The sequence below is a fragment of the Alosa pseudoharengus genome, unplaced genomic scaffold (assembly GCF_046254945.1).
Source record: "Alosa pseudoharengus isolate Yale_2024_CS ecotype anadromous, Long Island Sound unplaced genomic scaffold, YU_APseudo_1.1 YU_APseudo_1.1_scf_17, whole genome shotgun sequence".
NCBI lineage: Eukaryota > Metazoa > Chordata > Actinopteri > Clupeiformes > Clupeidae > Alosa > Alosa pseudoharengus.
In genome coordinates, this window is record NW_027468640.1 from 26660100 (window position 1) to 26680894 (window position 20795).

At 44.1% G+C, this 20795-nt stretch overlaps 1 protein-coding gene across 1 annotated transcript; it reads right to left on the reverse strand.

The window, feature by feature from the left end:
* Window positions 1-1072: 1072 nt before the first annotated feature.
* Window positions 1073-19118, reverse strand: irs4b (insulin receptor substrate 4b). The gene is made up of 2 exons (XM_076289130.1): window positions 15278-19118; window positions 1073-4487 (listed from the first exon to the last, which is right to left on the reverse strand). The coding sequence occupies exons 1-2, from the start codon at window positions 18849-18851 to the stop codon at window positions 4483-4485; spliced, it is 3579 nt and encodes a 1192-aa protein (XP_076145245.1). The 5' UTR covers window positions 18852-19118; the 3' UTR covers window positions 1073-4482.
* Window positions 19119-20795: the final 1677 nt, after the last annotated feature.

A 20795-nucleotide genomic window follows, 5' to 3' on the forward strand; every position in this document is an offset into this window, starting at 1 on the left:
TTACAAACGATATATGCATCAGAGAACCCTATGGACTGGTGCTCCAGTGTGTGCAGAATATCACTCAAATATGTATTAATAATTGATGCAAGATTATTTTAAATGGCAGTGCTCTTTATACCTACAGAAAAGTAATCTTGATGAAAACTGATAAAGATGTTTGGTTAGACTCCTGAAACAGTTTATCACAGTTGTGTGATAAAGTCTATTTTGCTTTGGCATTACAATTGTGTTTTGTCAAACTATAGCTGAGAATCAGAGTGTGTGTGTGTGTGAGAGAGAGAGAGGTTTTCCTCTCTGTCTAGGGAATTTCTGTGTCACACCCCTGGGATTTGGTGCTAAATGCTCAGGTCAGTGAGGGGGCACGAGGGGCTCAGCAGCTTCTAGGAATGTTGCAGCTCCACTCCGAAGTTCACCTGTAGCAACAGATTTCTATAAACTCTCTCATGTGAGACTGTTTCCTGATTTACAAAAGGCCCTTAACTCATTCGGTCACAACGTTTTACCAAATAAGATGATAGGAGTCATTGTGTTCCAGAGAGACTCCCTGAATGCTCTATGTCCTGAACAGCACATAGAAGACTCAGAGTGGCATGCTGGTCTCAACAAGTTACCTGTGAAAACATGTGGGGGAAAAAATGGCCTCCGATTTCCTACTGCACTAGCCGTAACAATAGGGCTGCTGAATTGGTTAGAGGCCAGTTTAGCTTCTCTTGGTAGAGTAGTCACAACAATGTTTTCCCAGCCAATTGGTTAAAACTGTACTTTAGCCTGCTCTGTTAATAAATTCCTGTTTATCCACCAAAGGGACTTTGTCCTCTTGGCACTTGGCTGTGGTGGCAGTGTGTTTGTTGCTGGGGTAGCTTACTGCTTTCATATAACAGCCCATCCTATGCTTATTTGAGAGCCCATCCTATGCTTATTTGAGAGTATTGGTGACCGTGACGGCAAAAAACAGCTGCTGCAACAGCATAGAAAAATAGTAAAAATAATTTTACACAATTCTATAATTACTATTACATTAACTCTATTCTTGTTGTTCCAAATAAACAGAGTGAGAAGCAGTCAATGGTTACGTTAACACATTTTTATTGCAATAGCTCTGTTGAAAGCAAGAAAAAAAAATCAGATAAATATAAACACTATGCAATGTTCAAAATGTTCTGACTACGTCTCCCTTGCACTCTCCATAGAAAAGAGAGGGAGGGAAATCAACACTTGGGGGGGGGGGGGGGGGGCAATTAACATAAAAAAAGAAAAAAAGCAACAAGTATTTACAGTAGAGGATGCAGCCATGAACTGGTGTTAACATCTATTTTTCTTTCGGCCATACATTTCAGATTATGTATGCACTGGGGTGAAGAGTCCCCCCCTTCATATCTGACACTCAATCCCACTCTGTCAAGCTTGAAAATACAATTTTCTCTCAAATCAAAAACAAAACACAGGTTGCATGGCAATGACACCACTCATCAGCATCGTTCTTACTCTACAGATTGCCCCCATCATCATAATCACATTCAAAATTTCTGTTTTGTATTGTACTACACAGCAGCGAATTAAAAATAATAATTATAATAAGATACAAAACATTGGGCAGAGGCTTTTATAAAAATGCAAAAGTCTTCACAAAGAAAAAAAAAAAATCTGCACATTCCTTCTCACACCAGTTTTTTTAATTCCTCCCCGGCCCCACATTTTTCATTACAACACCACTGAATGTTTAAACCAATTTCACACAATAGCAAAGACAATTGATTTTCTTTTTTGCTCACTGTATTTTGGTCTCCTCTCAGATCTGTAAACTATATGTAAACTGAGAAGAAATTAGAAATAATATTTAATGCAGGACCTACACACTGAGTGGGGGCATATGTGTATTACTTAATTACTTATTATTTAATATTGTGTCATTTTTGTTTTTCGTTTCAAATGCCGCATGGAAAAGGGGTTAGGAGTATACAATTATTATTTTTTTAAATAACTGAAATGAACTTTCTGGTTCTAAAATGCTCTGAAATCCTGGTCACTTTCCAATGAGGGTGAAATGTCCAGAACAGCAGTTCTTTAAAGCTTTCTTAGTGGATAGTTTATTTGTTGTGCCAGTAAAACAAAATAAAAAAATACATCTATGAAGCAATATATCTAATACTTTTCAGTTCACTTAACAACTTTTGTTTTAAAATATATTACAGCACATTTTCAGGAGTTTAATACAGGCTGAATGCTGCTTAACCAGGGGGTTCAGAAACAACTGGTGTCATGCTTCTCCACATTATATATTTCTTGAAAATGTCAACAAGCATAGTCACCCTAATGAAGCAGGGTCAAAACTATGAAACGATTTGTCAAAGTGAATTATTGTTTCCATACTTTTAATACTTTTGTACACATCGTAAAAGCATTCCTTCCTATTGGTATCAGTAATAATGCTCATGGTCATTCCTACATCGAAACACAATCAAGTTGTACCATAAAAATATTTCCCTGTACCTTTCCCTCATCTTAACTTTCCTCAAAGTAAGAAACTTCAATAGCAGTTCTGCATATTTGGTTCCGTCATATATGAAGAGAGTTAGGAGCCAATGACTTGAGGGGTTGGAGGTGAACAAAATGTTCAGGTAGTCAGTTTAAATTATTTTTTATTATGCTTTTAAATTTAGCAAAGCCGGTGAATCTCTAGTGGTGGAAGCAGTACCAAAAACAAGTTTATTCTTCCTCTGCTGTTCAAACACTCCTTTTAACTACAGTGTCTTCACTGATTTGTCCAACATTGAAAAAAAGGAAAGTGCGAGTACACACATACATACATACATACACACACACACACACACACACACGGAACAGTACCGATGACACTGCATGGGGCATGGAGAGAGAGAGAAAGAAAAAAATAAAATCATGGCACACTTCAAATTTTTGGACAGCAAAAAATATGCTATAACAATCACCACTGGAATCAGCTTTATTGCCACCCCCTTTCATAACTTCATAGAAACTTTTTTGTGCCTTTTTTTTTCTTTTCCCAAATTCAGGAGCTAAAGGTGAGGCACATAATTAGAGGACTGAACAGTTCAATTAGCATCCTGCCCCAACAGCATTCTCAACCTGCACCCTTACAGGCCTGACAGTAAAGAACCCTGTTTTTACCTGCCACGACACCTGTACCATCTGAAATATAAAGCACATCTTTATTCTCTGAGGTGTTGCCTGTTGGTTCTCTGCACTTTGTTATTATTATTATCATTATTATTATTATTGGCAATAGAGATAATAGTGCTGTTTACATAGTGTTAAACTGACCAGTGCTCGCCTTGTTAACGGGCGTCATAACTTCCTCTGGCTTAGATTTGAACTGGTTTTTGATCAGTTCCAGGGCAAATCCTACTTTCTCTATTGCTCTCCTCCTTTCATTCCTTCCTTCCATCCTCTCTCTGAGCGATTCCTGCATTCTTGGCAATGCCAGGATGAGTTTAGGTGTGTGGGTGTAAGAGGGGTTTGGCCGTGTGCATGTTGTTGAGTTTGGGTGTGGATGTGAGTGGGGTTTGGGTGTGTGGGTGTGAGTGGGGAGCAGAGCTTGTAGAGGTGCCGATGTGGGGAGCAGATTTTGTGGAGGTGCAGATGTGGGGAGCAGAGCTTGTGGAGGTGCAGATGTGGGGAGAGGGAGGAAGGAGTGGAGCAGAGTGGGGGCAGTATCAAACTGCTGGAATGCACAGCACATCACACCTGGGGTTTGGCAGAGGGTTACTGGAATCCCTTTACGTCATCACACACACACACACACACACACACACACACACACACACACACACACACACACACACACACACACACACACACACACACACACACACACACACACACACACACACACACACACACACACACACACACACACACACACACACTTTCTCTCACTTAAACACAAGGAGCTGAGACTGTGATTTACGGACAGGGAAATGTTGCTGCACGGAAACATATGTGGAACAGAGAACACCTCAGAGAAAAAAAAACAACGCTACAAGAAATCTTCAAAATAAACTCATTTATACAAACAAAAAGTACCTGATACCAATCCGATAGAGATGCCAAAGCCAGTACCTGTAGTGATCAGTGTCAAAATTAAAACTTCTATCTGTGGCAGCAAACAACGGGGGCATATATATATATATATATATATATATATATATATATATATATATATATATAAAGATATACCCCCCAGATCTGTCCCAACCAGTCTGGGCTTCAGGGTCTATCATCCTTTTTGTGCTGTTCGACGATAATATAGTAATCATTTTCAAAATTATTAATGCAAATCAAAAATGCCAATGCAGCAGCTTGCTGAGGCACAACGAGTGAAAAACAAACGATAACAGTGGGTGGGTCAATGGAAGGCCACTGTCTGGCCGGTCTTTAAGTAAGGAGATGAGGGGAGTCAGGCCAATTAGAAGACATCAACCAGCGAAAGGGTCCAAATCTTCAATCTGCAAGAGAGAGAATGGAGAGAGGACATTAAGTAGTGCAAAGAAAATAGAAATGACATTAAACATCAAAGAGATTGCAAGAGAAGCAAAGAGAGCATCAGATAAGTGAATAAAAAAAACGACTTCATTCAACTTCATTTTGTTCAACAGTAGTATAGAGTAGAGATCTATGCGTCATCCCAAGCCAATCTGTCCCCTTCAGAGCGAGTTTGTGGAACTGATGGTTCTGGTAGGTCCAGACCACTCGCCTAAGTTGACCTTGCTGGGACAAGCAGCCCCTTTGATGGAGGCGTTTTTGTCCCATCAAACAATGCCGCAGCGGGCAACAATGCGGATGCTTTGACAGAGGTCCAAACGGCTGGAATGCAGTGGCCTCATTGTATCCCTTTTTTTTTTCTCTCTCTCTCTCTCTCTCTCTCTCTCTCTCTCTCTCTCTCTCTCTCTCATAGGTAAACTCATAGGAAATCATCATCAACAGCAGTGGCCCCTGTACAGACCAAAAGCAGCGAGTGCTTCTCTCTGACCCACTACCATGCACCAGCCTTCCATAATACTAAACCACATTCCAATGAGCAACTGGTCAACTTTCAACTGACCGCATCAAAGGCATATATGTATATTCATTAAAAAAAAAGCATAACAGTGACATTTTCATACACTAAGAAGTAGATCGCATATAAAGACACCAGAGAATATCCTGACATAAAAAAAGCTCATATCCTTGTCCTCTACATCAGGGGTCCCCAACCTTTTATGTACCATGGACCGTTTGATTCCCATTTCTTTTTCACGGACCGGTGGGGGGGGGGGGAGGGTTCGGGGTTCCATGTTCCATGTTGTGCATGCATTACTTGAAAAGAACTAGCTCCAGTTATGTATGAACAGTGAAGGTAACGAACTCTTAAAAAAAAAAACTTGAAGTGAAAATTGAACAATATGAACTATGAAAATTGAACAACTTGAAGCTACATCTATCATGTGTGAACATGCTTAACAAAATATGGTAACAAAACATGGGAACTAAACATGCATTACGAATATAATCAGTGGGAGCCCTGTGCTTGTTTCCCTGCAACAAGAAGGTTCCATCTGGGGGTGATGGAAGACAGTGACACCCTCAGTGTGTTTCTGAAATGTCCAGTCGATTGCGCAATTTGGTCTTAGTTGCAGTCATTGCCGAAAACCTGGCCTCGCATAGATACGTGGTGGGAAATGGTAGCAACGTTTTCAGTGCTTTTACGGCTATATCGGGATATTCTGCTTTGGTTTTCATCCAAAAACCCGCCAGAGAGGTTTCCTCATAGCCTACACACTCTTAAGACCACCGTCATTTGCAATTTCGATCAACTGCTCTTCCTCCTGCGCTGACAAGTTAGGACTAGTCGGGATATTGACAAATGGGTTGCGGACCCACTCATGCCGTGGATCTTTGGAGGATGGGAAGTAACGCTCAAACTCATTTGAAAGCGCAACAAGGTGATCGCGCACCAGCTGCGAGAGAAAGGGCCCTGCCTCAGTCTCTACCAAAACCCCCACTACTGTTTGGAACATATCAAATACACCCCGATCCACTCGTCGTACCCACAAATCAAGCTTGGCTTTAAATGCAGCGACTTTATCTGCCACTTTAAAGACAGTCGTCATTCAGTGACAGGTTGAGGTCATTATGCAACCCGAATATGTCACACAGGTAAGCGAGTTTTGACACCCAGCCCTCATCACTAAAATATGCAGCTAACGGTGACTTTTTTTTCTGTAAGAAATCTCTGCAGCGGCTCTCGCAACTCAAACACTCTGGCCAGTGAGTGACCTGCAACCAACCAACTTGGATAGCGTACCACGGTGACCCATTCACCCTCTCTAACAACTGTGCCTCAATATCCTCTGACATATCATCAATTCGCCTATGGACAGTGCTTGCAGAAAGCGGTACCTAAGCTATTTTTTTAGCTGCAGCCTCCCCAAGGAGTTCATTGCACATGCCTTTACCAGCAGGCAGAATTCCCCAATAGTAAAGGGCTTCTTAGATTTAGCAATCCGACTAGCCACTATGAGGCTTTTAGCGCAGCCACGTTCACCGATGTGGTTGCTTTAAGCACTAGTTTTTTGTCCTTCTTGCTCGCGTTTCTTACGCTCAAAGAACTCAAGTGATTTGTCTTTAAGTGTAGGATGCTTGGACTCTAGATGTCGAATTAGCTTTGATGGTTTCATTGCTTTGTTTGACAACGTATCGCCAAATACCACACATAAAGGACTTGGTGCATGCGAGTCACCGGTCTCTGCGAAACCATATTTTAAATTCGTATTGAATGACCACTTCTTTTTCTTTGAGGTATCTGGCTCACTATCGTCAGTGGGTATTATTGCGAATGTGACATTATTGCGAATTAAATTGAGTTTATTTAGTTTGCATGCATTTTTTTTAAACTCTACGGCCCGGTTAGGAATGTCCCGCGGCCCGGTGGTTGGAGACCGCTGCTCTACATGACACAAACATGTTCATGTGATGCCAATACCGGTCCTGAAGACAGTGAAATAAAACGGAATTGAATTGAAAGTATGTTTATACTGAAGCAATATCATTTTTCCATAAGAGACCCAAATGGACCTAGGGCTGGACACGCAAGTGGACGCCGCACAAAACCAGCTGGGTTAACAGGAAGCTTGGCTTTGCTACACTGGGCCACATTAGATAGATAACAACCCACATATCTTAACAAGCAAACAAAACATCACTAATTGAAAATTAATGACAATATACAAGAGACTGCAGATAAGCACAACATGCGTTATTTAGAGGGCAAAGGAAATTATTACGGAAGAGAAGGAGACAGTTGGAGGGGGGGGGGCGTTGGAAAGGACGCTCGTTTCCGAAACTTTCCATTTTACTACTTCCACAACTTGACTTACTTACTACTTTAAACTTGACTTTGTGCATTATAGTCTCACCAAATCGTTTCAGAAGTTCAGCAGACATGTTTTTCTTGTAAACGAAAGTTTTAAATGTTTTTTTTTTACTGAATTCCAAAGACAATGCACATTCCTGAGTTTTTGGTGATTCAGAAACAGAGGTCAACGGGCACCTTTCCAGACCAACTTGCAGCGCAAATTCAAATTTGCTAACAAGTTTGCCTGGGTTCACCCAGCTTAGGGGGTAAAGGGAAGAAACAACATACCATGCCCAAGGGCATTATAGCCAATCACAGCCCTGAGGGCATGAGGGGACTTCAGGGAACAGGGTGATGGGATCATCCTTTACCTTGAAACAGTATCAAGGGATTCACTACCTCAAAACAACAGTTGGTACGACTGATCATTTAGAACCAGAAAAAGGGGTGGCAATGAGAATGAATTCAGATTCAAATTCAAATATGCCAAAATTCCCATTAGACATCTGGAATTGATCTTTAATTCTTACACAATGCAAATATTTCCATTATGCATTGACCCTACTCAAAACAGAACATCTGTTTCTTCAGTCCTCTAAATAACAAGCCTACAAAACTATTATCCATCTTTTAAGGACAAGGTGAAGTCAAGTTGATTCCTGGAGGATGCTGCCAACAATATTGAAAAGGAATCTTTCTTTCCTTTATTAGAGTAGATTTAGAAAAATGTCATGAAACTAAAATATTTCCATACTGAAGTGATGGGTTTTCCCAGATCCCACCACAAATGTGCAAGTTAAAGACTGCCCTACAAGTGAGAAACTGACTACAACAGGCCCATTTTCAGACCAGTTTTAAAGTCGGTCTAACTGTCAAAAAGATTAAATACTTTTTCTTTAGTTTTAGTGAGACATTTTTGTCTATAGTTGGTCAGATAACACAAAATCCATATTTTTAAAACACAAAACACAATTGTTCCCCATTTTGTCCCTGTAAAAAGCCCAGATGGAATTGTCTTATTTATCTAGGTCTCAGGGTTATTCCAGGAAGCTGGATCGTCAGCTCACCTGTGAAAAAAAAATGGCTACGTTTTAATGTTTTAAATCTGAATTTGTAAAAGTTAACTTGGTAAGCTTATATTAAGTGTCAAGAAGTCAAGTCAAGTGAGTGAGTGAGTTTTGCAGTAAACTCAATTAAATTATCAATTCTGATCTTTCAATACCATATTTTGTCATTATGTGCATTTGTAATGTAGGCCTACAGTCAATTTTATATTTGTTTACAAAGTACTTTGAACTTCTTTTTCCAAACAGCTTTAGTTGACCAAACTAGCTGCATCAGTGTAAAGCAACTGATAGCTTGCAGATGGGTCATTCCACGTCAATTCAACCAGGGCCCACGCATTTAGGTCTCAAAAAATTCTGAAAAAATTACCAGGTGTACCTATGTTATCCAGGAGACACACTGTAAAATTACTCTTATGTAAGATCAATACTTTCCAAGATACAGCCAGTTTTACAGGGGGAGGGGGGTGTCAAATTTTGCATTCTGGTACATAAATAGGAATAGTATGTAGCACAATCGTCACGTTTGGTCTGGATGATCCTGCATGGTCATAGCTGTCCCTGAAAGTTGATAAAAATTGTATTGGAGTTTTTGGCTGGGCTCTGTTTAGGCCTTCAGAAGACATATTTATACTCAACATAGGCTCTTGATTTATTTTCCTTACTGAGATAAGTAGAAACACTCACAAAAAGCAATGAACAGAAAATAAATCCCTTCAGGGTCTGAACAGCAGACCTCAAGTCTGAAAAATCATTTTGGTTATCATTTTCAGAGCACCCAAACACCTTGTGGGAATATACAAAGACTTTTTTTAATATGTTTTTCTCTATTCTCCATGATCACTGCTCCTTAAAAACACCAAATCTTTCTTTTTTATTTTCCACCCTGAACATGGGCAAAATGCCCCATTGACATCAATATGTTTTATATAGAGTTACCACAGTGTCACCTGTGGTTGTATAGAGTAACCTGTGGTAGGTCTATACAAAACATATTGATCTCAATGGTGCATTTTGCCCATGTTCAGGGTGGAAAGTGAAAAAGAAAGATTTGCATAAGTAGTGCTGGGCGGTATGACCAAAAATGTATATCACAGTATTTTTCAAAATTCTTACGGTTTCACGGTATATGACGGTATTTTTTTTTACCATGCATAATCAGATGTTCACAGCATTTTCTACAGGTTGAGAGAGGAATTGCTGCAGTACATTGACTAAGGATGGTCTATTTTACTGTCATGATGTAGAATAACTCCACACTAGTGGTAATGCAGTTTTGCATGGCCCCAGAAAATGATGCTGTTTACAAAGAGCCACTCATGATTCTAATGAAGAATCTAATCAGAATGCAAAGACAATTGCAGTCAAAATACAGAACTTTTACTGTGCAAATTTCACAAGTACATCTTGTATAAAACCAATACAAAAAGTAGTGCAACTTGCAATAATTATACTTTTTTGAAACCTCTCTGTTAATATGCTTACTCTGTCAAATAGGCCTATCAGAAATGTATTGTTATTGTGTGGTTTACATGATGTTAGTTAGTGGTAGGCTAACATTAACTTCATGTGGATGTGTTGTTAGCCTGCCATGTGCTTCGGTTAGATTCGCTAGGCAAAACATTAACAAAAAAGTTTGTTTTGGTGCACTGATGACAAGTCAGGATCATTTCTAACTAGCCAGCTAGTATTGCTCAGTGCATGTCTATAACATGCTTTATTTGATACCTGGATAATTTCAGCGAATATTCTTAAGGTGAGATGAATGATAAGATCATTAAACTTCACTGTGTTCGGTGGGTTGCTAACTAACGACATCACCTACTACTAGCCAGCTAGTTACTGTTGAACAATCGAATCCTTTTCAATGCAGTATCCCTTAACGTTTTTCCTTAACTAAAGAAACAATTTAAGTGAAACACCCTTAAATAAACCCCTTACCTAAGGAGAAATTAAGCCTTAAGGGTCATACTTCAGGGGAAAAACTTAAGGTGTTTTGTGTTTACCCTCACAGTGGCATCATGCGTGCGTGTGGGAAAAAAAAGTCCCGTCTGAAACACTGTCGCGCGGCGCAGCGTTCCAAATGTTGTGTAATCAAATACAGCGGTATGGTGGTATATTAAAAATTCATATCATAACGAAAATATACACCGGTACACGGTGTGAACCGGTATACCGCCCAGCACTATGCATAAGACAAGTCAAATTGGTGTTTTTAAAAAGAAAGGATCATGGAGAATAAAGAAAAAAATATAAAAAAATCTTTGCATATTCCCACAAGGTGTTTGGGTGCTCTGAAAATGAGAACCAAAATGATTTTTCAGACTTGTAAGGTCTGCTGTTCAGACCCTGAAGGAATTTATTTTCTGTTCATTGTTTTTTGTGAGAGTGTTTCTACTTATCTCAGTAAGGAAAATAAATCAAAAGCCTATGTTGAGTACAAATATGTCTTCTGAAAGGCTAAACAGAGCCCAGCCAAAAACTCCAATACAATTTGGATCAACTTTGAGGGACAGCTATGACCATGCAGGATTACCCAGACCAAACATGACGATTTTGCTACATACTATTCCTATTTATGTACCAGCATGCACAATTTGAGCCTACTACATAGTTTAGTTCTTGCACTGTGGGCTTGTGAACTTTGACAAAAAAAAGAGGCCGAACAAAATCGACACCCCCCTCCCCCTGTAAAACTGGCTGTATCTTTAAAAGTATTGATCTTACATTAGAGTAATTTTACAGTGTGTCGCCTGGGTAACATAGGTACACCTGGTATTTTTTTCAGAATTTTTTGAGACCTAAGTGCGTGGGCCCTGGTTGAATTGACGTGGAATGACCCAGATGGTTCCAAAGTAACATCCCAAAGCGTTTCCCACACAATGTCATGCCACATGAATCATTACTTGATTTCTGTGACGCATGTACAGACTTCAGACAGGTTGCCATATGATTTCTCCCCACTAAATATAACACTTTTGTTTATTCCCACACATCCCTAAAGACCACAGATTTTGGCAACAAGGGAAAATACCCTTGTAACAGGAAGAAAATGAGCAAAACTCAACTAGGAAAGAGAGGAGCACCTGTCTGTTGCAAGAACAGCACCAGAACTTTTCACAGGGGTATCCCTTTAAGAGCTGGGCCAGCCATGAGTATACGGAGAATGTAGGCGAGAGTGTGTATAGGTCTGTGTGTGTGTGTGTGTGTGTGTGTGTGTGTGTGTGCAATGCAAGCGGTGCACTTGACACAGGGAAGGGATCCTATTACCTCCGCTGCACCCGTTTCCTGCATGTAAGGGGACAGCAGAACTGTTGGCTGCGTTCAGAAGTCATAAATAAGGGGCACGCTCAAAATAAAGCTGCAAATATAGACATATGCCGATATACTGAAAGGGCACGTAGCCCTCATAGCACAGCACAGGGCTTCAGCCATGCTATTCCCCCAGCAGGTCAATGCCAACCACCCACTCACATGGACTATGGACTATGGACCCCCCCCCCCCCCCCCCAACACTCCCTCATGGTCACAACAGACATATAACATTTTCCATTTGTCTGTTTTTAAAATGTATAGTATAGGCAGCATGTTCCATACCATGACCCTTACAAAAAACAAGTATCAACCATCTTAAGTAACCACGTAAGATGAGGACAAACAGATCCTGTATTATGAAAGGACATACAGTGCAACATTGCTACCGATAAGGATAGGGTTCCAAAAATAGGCCTTTCCTTAACCTCAATGTAGATTTTTAGCTGCTCTCGGTAAAGACACAATGAGGAGCACACACACACAGAGAACAGATAGAGTCTGTGTGGGCTTCTACCTGTTGGGCTGGCTTGTGCATGTGAACTGAAAGAGGAGACTGAGGGATTGCGTCCCAAGTGTCATCATTAAACCGCATTCCTGTGTGTGTGGCCGTACCGTGCTCATCAACATTCTTCTACCAGCTCTCTCTCTCTCTCTCTCTCTCTCTCAAAATACTCTCTCTCAAAATACCTTCCTGATATCAAAACATAACATGGTCATCCAAAACATATGCCCTGAGGTGATATTCTTACATCATAACACTGAACAAATTTAATATTGTCTAAATGACTTCACGTTATCACACCATGTCCGCCAAGACTAGAAACTAAACTGCTAACTCAATGTCAAATCAATGCCATAAGTGACTTGCAATAAAATAGCATCTATCAACCAAAACACCATCAGACTGTAAGTCAGAATAAAAACTGCCACAATCAAACTACCAACAAATTCTGCCTCATATTAACATCACCCCAACACTCAAAAACTGTACTTAAACCACAGACTACATCATTCCTTTGCTACAACAAACTTGATAAACACAAATCCCCACCCATGGGAATGCTACATACAATGTTATGTAGCATGTTCAAACTCTACTTCCACTGTTCAAACGTTGATCTCACCTTTTCAAATGTAGTCAATTTTCATGGCCGTTAGTCATCATTGCAAAGCATGCCCAGTGGACGGTGTCCAGACCACCAAACCAGAGAGGCATTAGTGTACACTGCTCTGGAGGGAGCGGCGCCTTGTGTGGCGTTGGATCCACTATCTTGGCACCAAAATATGATTGCATACAATCTGCAGCAATTTGCAGAAAGAGAGAGAGAGAAAGGGGAGAGAGAGAGAAAGGAGAGGAGAGAGAGAGAGAGAGAGAGAGATTCCTCTTCCCTTGCTCGTTCCACTTTTTTATCATTCACAAATGTTCTCACACACCTTCATCTCGGCTGGAAAACAAACATATGAGTCAGTCAGGCTCTGCTGAGAACACTGACTCACTCTCACCCCTCCGCTAATGTCAGACATCTTGATCATCTCGCTCCTCTCACACACAATCAACCATGGGTACAGGATAGGTATGCAATATACAAAAAGGATGTCACAGAAAGAGAGAGAGGACCTCTTCAAAGGCACCAAAAGTTATTGACTATATTTTGGAGCACAACAGTACTGGTTCTGAAATAGAAAAATAAACTGAAAAGCTGTTTTGAAAACATTGTTGTTCATCATACTTGAAAACAAGAGAAACTCATAAGGTCTTCAAAGGCCCTTTAAATCCCAAAAAACTCAGATTGACATAATTTGCTGCATGTTGACCCCAGACTGTTCAAGACTCCACCAGTCTAGAATGGAACCACTATAAAAGGATGGGTCATCGATGGAGGGAACAAAACAAACAACACAGAAGTAAACAGCAGTAGCAAGATGGCGGATCTCATTGATTAGCCTACCTTCCTCTCCAAACACCCACTCCTGTTCACACTGGAGAAAACAGCTCGGCCTACTACAGTGGCAATACCATACTAGAGCAGTGTTTGGGCTACTATACAATATTATTGTGATTCTTTACATTTTACACTACAGCAAGTATTGCGTTTTGGTTTGGCTGTGGCATACGTTACGATTTATTTCTCCCATCTAGGTTATTAAACTTTACTGGGAGACTCAAAATCAAGCCAAATTGTGGACTTTAAAAGCAATGTCATCAGAGTAGATGTATGAACCAAAATAGAATTATGTCATTACAAAAAAAATATGGAAATTTTTCCACCGCTGTTTTGATAGAATACTGAAAAATAATATTGATACTATACTGCATTGATTTTTCTCCACCTCTAGGGCACACACACACCAAGAAACATTCAGTTAGGGCGGATAGATACTCTAAGGCAACAGCATACAATAACTTTATCTAAGACATAGTCCTGGACTCCTGGGTTCAGGTGATCACTCAGGTGATCATTGAAGTTGGGTACTGCTTTTCAGGTCCCGTGAAGACTTCCACCTCATAGTGACTGATTACAACATCAAGAGTTCAGAATGTCCTCTTGTAAGCCTCCGTAAGACAGAAGCTGGCACAAACAGATCCACTGTCCAGGCCGACCTCCCCCTTTCTATGCCTCACACACACACACACACACACACACACACACACACACACACACACACACACACACACACACACACACACACACACACACACACACACACACACACACACACACACACAGTGAGCTTATGACACACGCCAGCCTTAGGCAGGGCAAAACAGCACCTCACATCTGCCTTAGCAGGGCGGAAATAGAAACATATTTAACCGACGACTGCACACCGACTCCAGAACAGGCTCCTTACAAAAACACCTGACACTGCATTCTCCACACTGCGACTCCAGAACAACTTCTTACAGAAACATCCAAAGACTGCTTCTCTCTGGCTCTACCCAAACACTATAAACGCTGCACAAACATACCTGACAATCAGCCAAACGACCCTGGAGAACACCATTACTGAATACCAAGATATCGCTGACAGCCGAACAGTAAATAAAATAATAATTAGGACAGCTGCAATGAAATCAAGTATTTCAATCCACCCTCACCTTACATTTAGTAAATACAAAGACTGGTGCAGTAATATACATGTGGCACAAATGGAAAGTTAAGAAAAAGAAGAAATCTACAGTTCCGCTTTTTGTATGCATGGCTAGAACGGAGTTTGCCACATGTTACACATGGACTTATGGATTAAACTAAAGGTGCCTATTTGCACAGCAGCAGTGCATCAGCCAGTGCTGGTCTAAAATGAGGGACAGAAAGAGGGTAAACCATCATAACACCTTCCTAGGAAACAGTAAAACCAGGAGTTTCTCTCTGTGGAACAGCAAAAGCCAAACCTCTTCAAAATGAAGTCTGCACTAGCTCAGCAAAAGAGAGAAGGTGGAGACAGAGAGATGTAAGGTTATTTTTTCGCCAGCGACTCATGAGAGGTTCAGGTATCAGAGGGGGGCAGGTGTTTAACTCACCTGTAGATGTGCTTGTGAGCCCTTCCGATTTGGTGAAGTCTATGCTAGCATAGGCCCCGTTCTCCAGGAGGGGTACACCTGCAGTAGGTGAGGAGGGCACGTCGAGAGCACCGCTGGGTCGGCCATCTTCCCGCAAGTCCAAGGCGATGTAGTTGAGGCCATTCTGATATCCCGTGGACACGCCACGACACATATATCCGGACACTGGATTCGAGCCCTCGGCTACGTCCGCCGGGGCAGCCGATTCGGCCGGGGCAGCCGCTTCGGAGGCGGCGGCGCCTTGTGTGGCGTTGGATCCATCGACACACATCCACACGTTGTCGAATGACCCCGAGCTCTGCCAGCGGTTACTGTCGGCTTGGCGCGAGGAGGAGGAGTAAGTGGAGGTGGCACTGGTGCAGGTGCCACCCCCCGAGCTGGTTGGCCCCGGCGACGCCGAGGCAAACGTCTCGGAGCTGTGTCGTCGTCGACCCTGCAGGTCAGCACGGATGACCTTTGGCTCTGCCTGCGGGGGGGTGAGCGGCGCTGCATAGTGTGGGTCCAGGACACAGAGGTGTTGAAGCATGGCTGTGGGACTACTAGCCTCAGCCCTGCCAAGGCCAAAGGTCATCTCCGTGTAATCGTCTGGCGGGTCACTTGCCGCTGAGGTCACTGGGCGGATGTAGGTCGGGGGGTTCCAGGGGGCTACGAGGGAAGGACGTGGTGCTTGTGCGGGAGAACAACTTTCTGCGACGTCCAAGCTCATGTAGTCATCCTGCGGGTGATGGGGAGGCGGAGGGGGGGCCACGGACTGCTGTCTCTCCTGACCGCTGGAGAAGGCCGAGCCAGAGGGGGACGCGTACGCGGGCGGGCGCTCGGCAAACTGGATGTTGATGTACTCCCCGGGGCTGGAGGGCGCCTCCCTCAGGGCGCCGTGAAAGCTGCGCCGGCCGAGAGGCAGGCGCGTGGGCCGGACGGCGGCGCGACTGTGGGCTCGCGGGTCGGCACCGCCGCAGCTGGCGAGAGATAAGGGAGACGGGTCGACGGAGGGCTTCGCTGGCGAGCTCATGGGCACGTACTCGTCCCGCGGGTGGTTCTCTCTGGCGGGGGCTTTGTAGGAGCGCGGGAGCGAGAAGTACGGCGTGGACGCACCGCCGGGCACCTCCGCCATGGCCCGCGCACAGTGGGCATCGCTGGGAGGGTGATGCGCCCTCGCAGAGGTCATGTCCATGTACTCGCCATGCCCAGGTGGATCTGTGATGGCACTACTAGGATGGGCAGGTTGTGGCGCTGAGGATCTCCCCGCACGTGGCAGCATCATCATGTAGCCCCGGGCATCCTCCTCCTGCTGCTGGGTGGATTGCCTGTAGCCATGCGCCTGTGGAGACAGGGTAGGGGAGAGCGCAGCCCTGGGTTGCATAGGCATATAATCAGAGTCGCTCACAGGCGTAAGGGCAGAGCCCACGCCGGGCATCATGGGCATATAGCCGTCATCTGCGCCAGGGCTGTGAGGAGCCTGAGGCGCTCGAGCCTGGCTGTGGTCTGAGGAGGAGCTGTAGTCCGAGCGGAGAGAAGACGACAGGCTTCCCTCTCCCGCCACCTCGTCCAGCGAGAGGGCAGTCTGGGTCATCTTCTGGTACATGGCCACTCCTCCGCTGCCGCCCACCTGGCGGGAGAAGGAGGGAGTCCGTCGGCGTACGGAATTGGCAGGTCGGTCGTCTTCCGCTCCGTCGTCTCGTAGGGCGCTTTCTCCGGCCGCCCCGCTTGCGTCCCGCTGCCAGCCCATGGCCATGTAGTCGCTCAGGCCGTGCTCCTCGCGGATCGGGGGCGTGTTGCCCAGCGAGTCCGGCGTGTTGCTGCGCACGCGGAAGTAGCGCACGTCGCCAGGGCTGGAGCCGTATTCGTCAGAGGAGTTGAAACCGCCGTCGCTGGGCGAGCCACAGAGAGAGGCACTGGAGGGACGCGTCAGGGTGTCGGACACCGAGCCGTGGCCACTGCTGCTGGACACGCTGACCGGACTGCTGGTGGAGGGGAAGTGAGAGACGGGCAGTGAGGCCGAGCGCGTGTGGTAGGTGGACCCTACCAGGGCCCGCACGTAGCGTCCACCACTGCTGCCACCACTGGCGGAGGCCGAGCCCTCCTGTCGCCCGAGGCTGAGGCGGGCAGAGTTCAGGTGGAGCAGACTGCCCGTCACGGAGCGGAAGGGCCTGCTCATCGTACCTTCACCCTCGCTGGACGTTCGAAAGCGATAGCCACTGGCGGCGCTGCTCTTGCTGCTGGGTGGAGTGCCAACCACAGACTCAGTCCGGGAGCGTCGTTGAAGCCCTGTCTGACTGGGTGGCAGATTTCCCAGGTGACGCCGTGTTGTGATAAACGCGATGGGGTTTGAACCCGACGACTGGCTTTTACTGCGTGGCCGGAACTCAGCATAGGCTTTCAGTGCCTTCATGGTCTCCAGGATGGTTTCGTGCATACTCTGAGCCACCACTGAATCATCTACCTGCATCCAGATCTCTCCAGGGCCTATGGAGGACGAACGGCCCACCTCGATGAAGAAAAAGCTCTCCGAGTGGCCGCAGCGGCGGATGTTCATCAGCTGCAAGTTGACACACGGCGTCTCTGAGTTCAGCTTCACTAAGTGGATACTCTTCGATGAGAGACACAGGCGGTAGACTCCAGTCAGGTTTTTGCTCTGCCCCAGACCCTTAGGTTTCACGTTCACCTGCCACACCTCTTTGAAAACAGTGCCTGGTAATACTGTGCCATAGCCATCATCCAAGTCATCAGCATCAACATGCCCCCGTTTGCCCTCACTCATCTGCTCGCTCAGAGCCAGGTACCAGTCTTCCTGTTCCTGTTCATTTTCAGCCACTATAGCAAAGTACTCATCTTTAGTATACAGAGCTATAAGGTGCTTGTTCTTCGAGTCGGCCCTTTTGTTTACAGTAAAACACTGATATAGATAAATAACCCTTTTTGGAGAGGAGGTGGTCGCGGTTCCAGATGAAGAGGCAGCCGTAGCACAAGCAGCAGCGGCAGATCGAACGCTATTTCTGAACTTCTTTTCGCTGTCATAATATTCCAGTCGGCTAGGCCCGAGATGACTTGAAGCCCTCAACACAAAAAACCTTTTATGTCCGTGTTTTTGTTTCCTCAAGTAGCCACACTTTCGTATATCATCCACCCCGTCTGAAGAGGTAATGGCACTAACGTTAGCATTCGCAGCACAAGCGGCTGTGGCTACTGTGTGTGCGTTGCTAACAGAGGCAGGGGAATCCTCATCTAACATTACCGGGTTAATACAGGAGGTTGAGTTCCTCACCGGGGATTCATGGTGATATTTTTCATTAGAAAACTGTTGCTGAGGCGAAGAGTGGTACTGTTGGTGATCCTTCGGCTGGGTGTTCTGAGGTTTGGAGGGTGGCAAGTGTTGGAATCGAGCGCCGCCAATATTAATTAACGGAGATGAGGGTTCCCCGGCAGAGGTGTCGCCGTTGGCCGCAGTGGCCGAAGATTTAGTCCCCAGAGCCCTCTGTTGTGTCTCCAGCATCAACATAGCTGCTTTGCTGTCTTGGTAATTTGTAAACTTTGCCATTAGGTACTACAATTAAAGGTCACTTTACCTTAGCCGCAAGAACCTAACGTTAGACCCCATTCTTGTTTGGGGAGACCGTGTCTCCAGCGGTGTGGCGCGTTTCGGTCTTTCCAATAATATGCTCCTCTAGGCCGCTTCAGGAAAAATAGGAGTCCTGCCAATGATCCATGAATTCAAGCCCAGCAACTGCAACATGACCACATTCACCCGTTTCTATTATCGGTAGCTAGATCCTTCAGGCTTGTTATCAGTCTGTTCCTCGCTACCTCTCTGTACACATCTCTACGTACGAGAGCACAAACAACACGTGACCTGTGCGTCATCGATTGGTAGGCGGGATGATATGATAACCCAAGGTTTCGATTTGTGGATGTTTGATATTCATAGACGTCTATGCGATCATGAGCCAATGGTCATACAGCATTCTCATTTACGTCAATTTCAACCACCAATTATAATGCAAAGAGTTTCACTGAGGCGAGGGCAACAGCGTTTAAGCAATGATCGACAGTATTTGCCCCCAATGAATAGTTTCCATGAATGAGCTACAGTCAGTGGACGACTGTTTCATTTGACATTGGCATTGGCCAATCGTTTTGAAGAGAGGCTTCCATGAATCTAGGCCAGAAGAGAGGAATTCTACTTGAGCGTTTCCAGCTCTCTGTAGCTCAGAGACTCAGTTCTTGGTTTTGCCCTGGTCAAGGCCTACAATGATTCTTCTAATAATAAATTACCGCATAGGCCTACTCTAATTTGGCAGAGCACATCAACCTCTAGGTCTTCTTGCTTATTCCCGGTGAGCCCATTTAATACAGAATGCTGACAGGGGACCAATTTATTGTGAAGATTGTATGCATCAATCAGCCAAGCAGGAACAGTTAGTTAATGTGTAGCCTACCCAAAAGAGAGGATCAGCTTGATTAAACCACGGATGAGAGACTAGTTGACTAGTTGATTTTCAACAGTGGTAAACCAGGTGTGGGAAATAAGATTTGGACTAAGGTGTGTAAGCCTGTAGATTATTTTATCTGAAAGTGACTTATGTCATCAGAACATGAATTAGACCCCCCCCCCCCCCCCTCACACACACACACACACACACACACTCATCTTCGATATTAGTTCAGATAATATAGTTCAGTCAATTGCTCTGTCTTTAAAACAGCACTAGATGCACATGTCTTTAGCTTGGCTTGTATCTTAGGTAACCAGTTTTGGTATAATCTTCAAATTCATTTTGATTGAATATGGTCATGTGAAAGACTAACACCTGTGATTCCTATTAGTCATAGTCATGTAATTAGTCATGTAATTAGTCATTAGTCAGGTAATAGTCCTGTGGTCTGGGATGGCCATAAATATGTAGGAAAAGCTTGCAACACAACGCCTCATCACCGTAAGACGGTATGGTAACAAGCCTCTATCAGTGATAACTTGGCCATTTGTTGCAGTTTTAGAACAAAACCCATCACTGTGGCTCCACTGGGCAGTCAGGTAGGGACTGTTTATGATCATATGCCTGGGCAGTCAGGTAGGGACTGTTTATGATCATTCGCCTGTATGGGGAGGGAGATAGATGCCAGAATACTCTGAGGAAATATTGCCTGTATATATCTAATGTAGTGTCCTATAAAACCTCAAAGTAAATTGATTTTATGTTGAAGTCCCTGTTTTCACTAGGCTACATGGGATCTAAACAGTGAGTATGGACTTGGAATTGTACTGATGTGCGTTGGATGCTGATATGACAGAGGTAAATATAGCATAGTTTTTTATAGTGAAGACACGTATGCTCAACTGTTGCAACAGTCCAGATATATTATCTATGAGGGTATGACAATGAAGAATGGAGAGCTAAATCATCAGCGATCATCAGTTACTTGGAATGTAGACATCAATACATTATCAATGTCAAGCTTAGGATGTAGCTCACAGCATCAATGT

What these genes read in the sequence shown, in the direction of transcription:
- irs4b (XM_076289130.1), bottom strand. Translation starts at nt 18,851, where the DNA reads ATGGCAAAGTTTACAAATTACCAAGACAGCAAAGCAGCTATGTTGATG.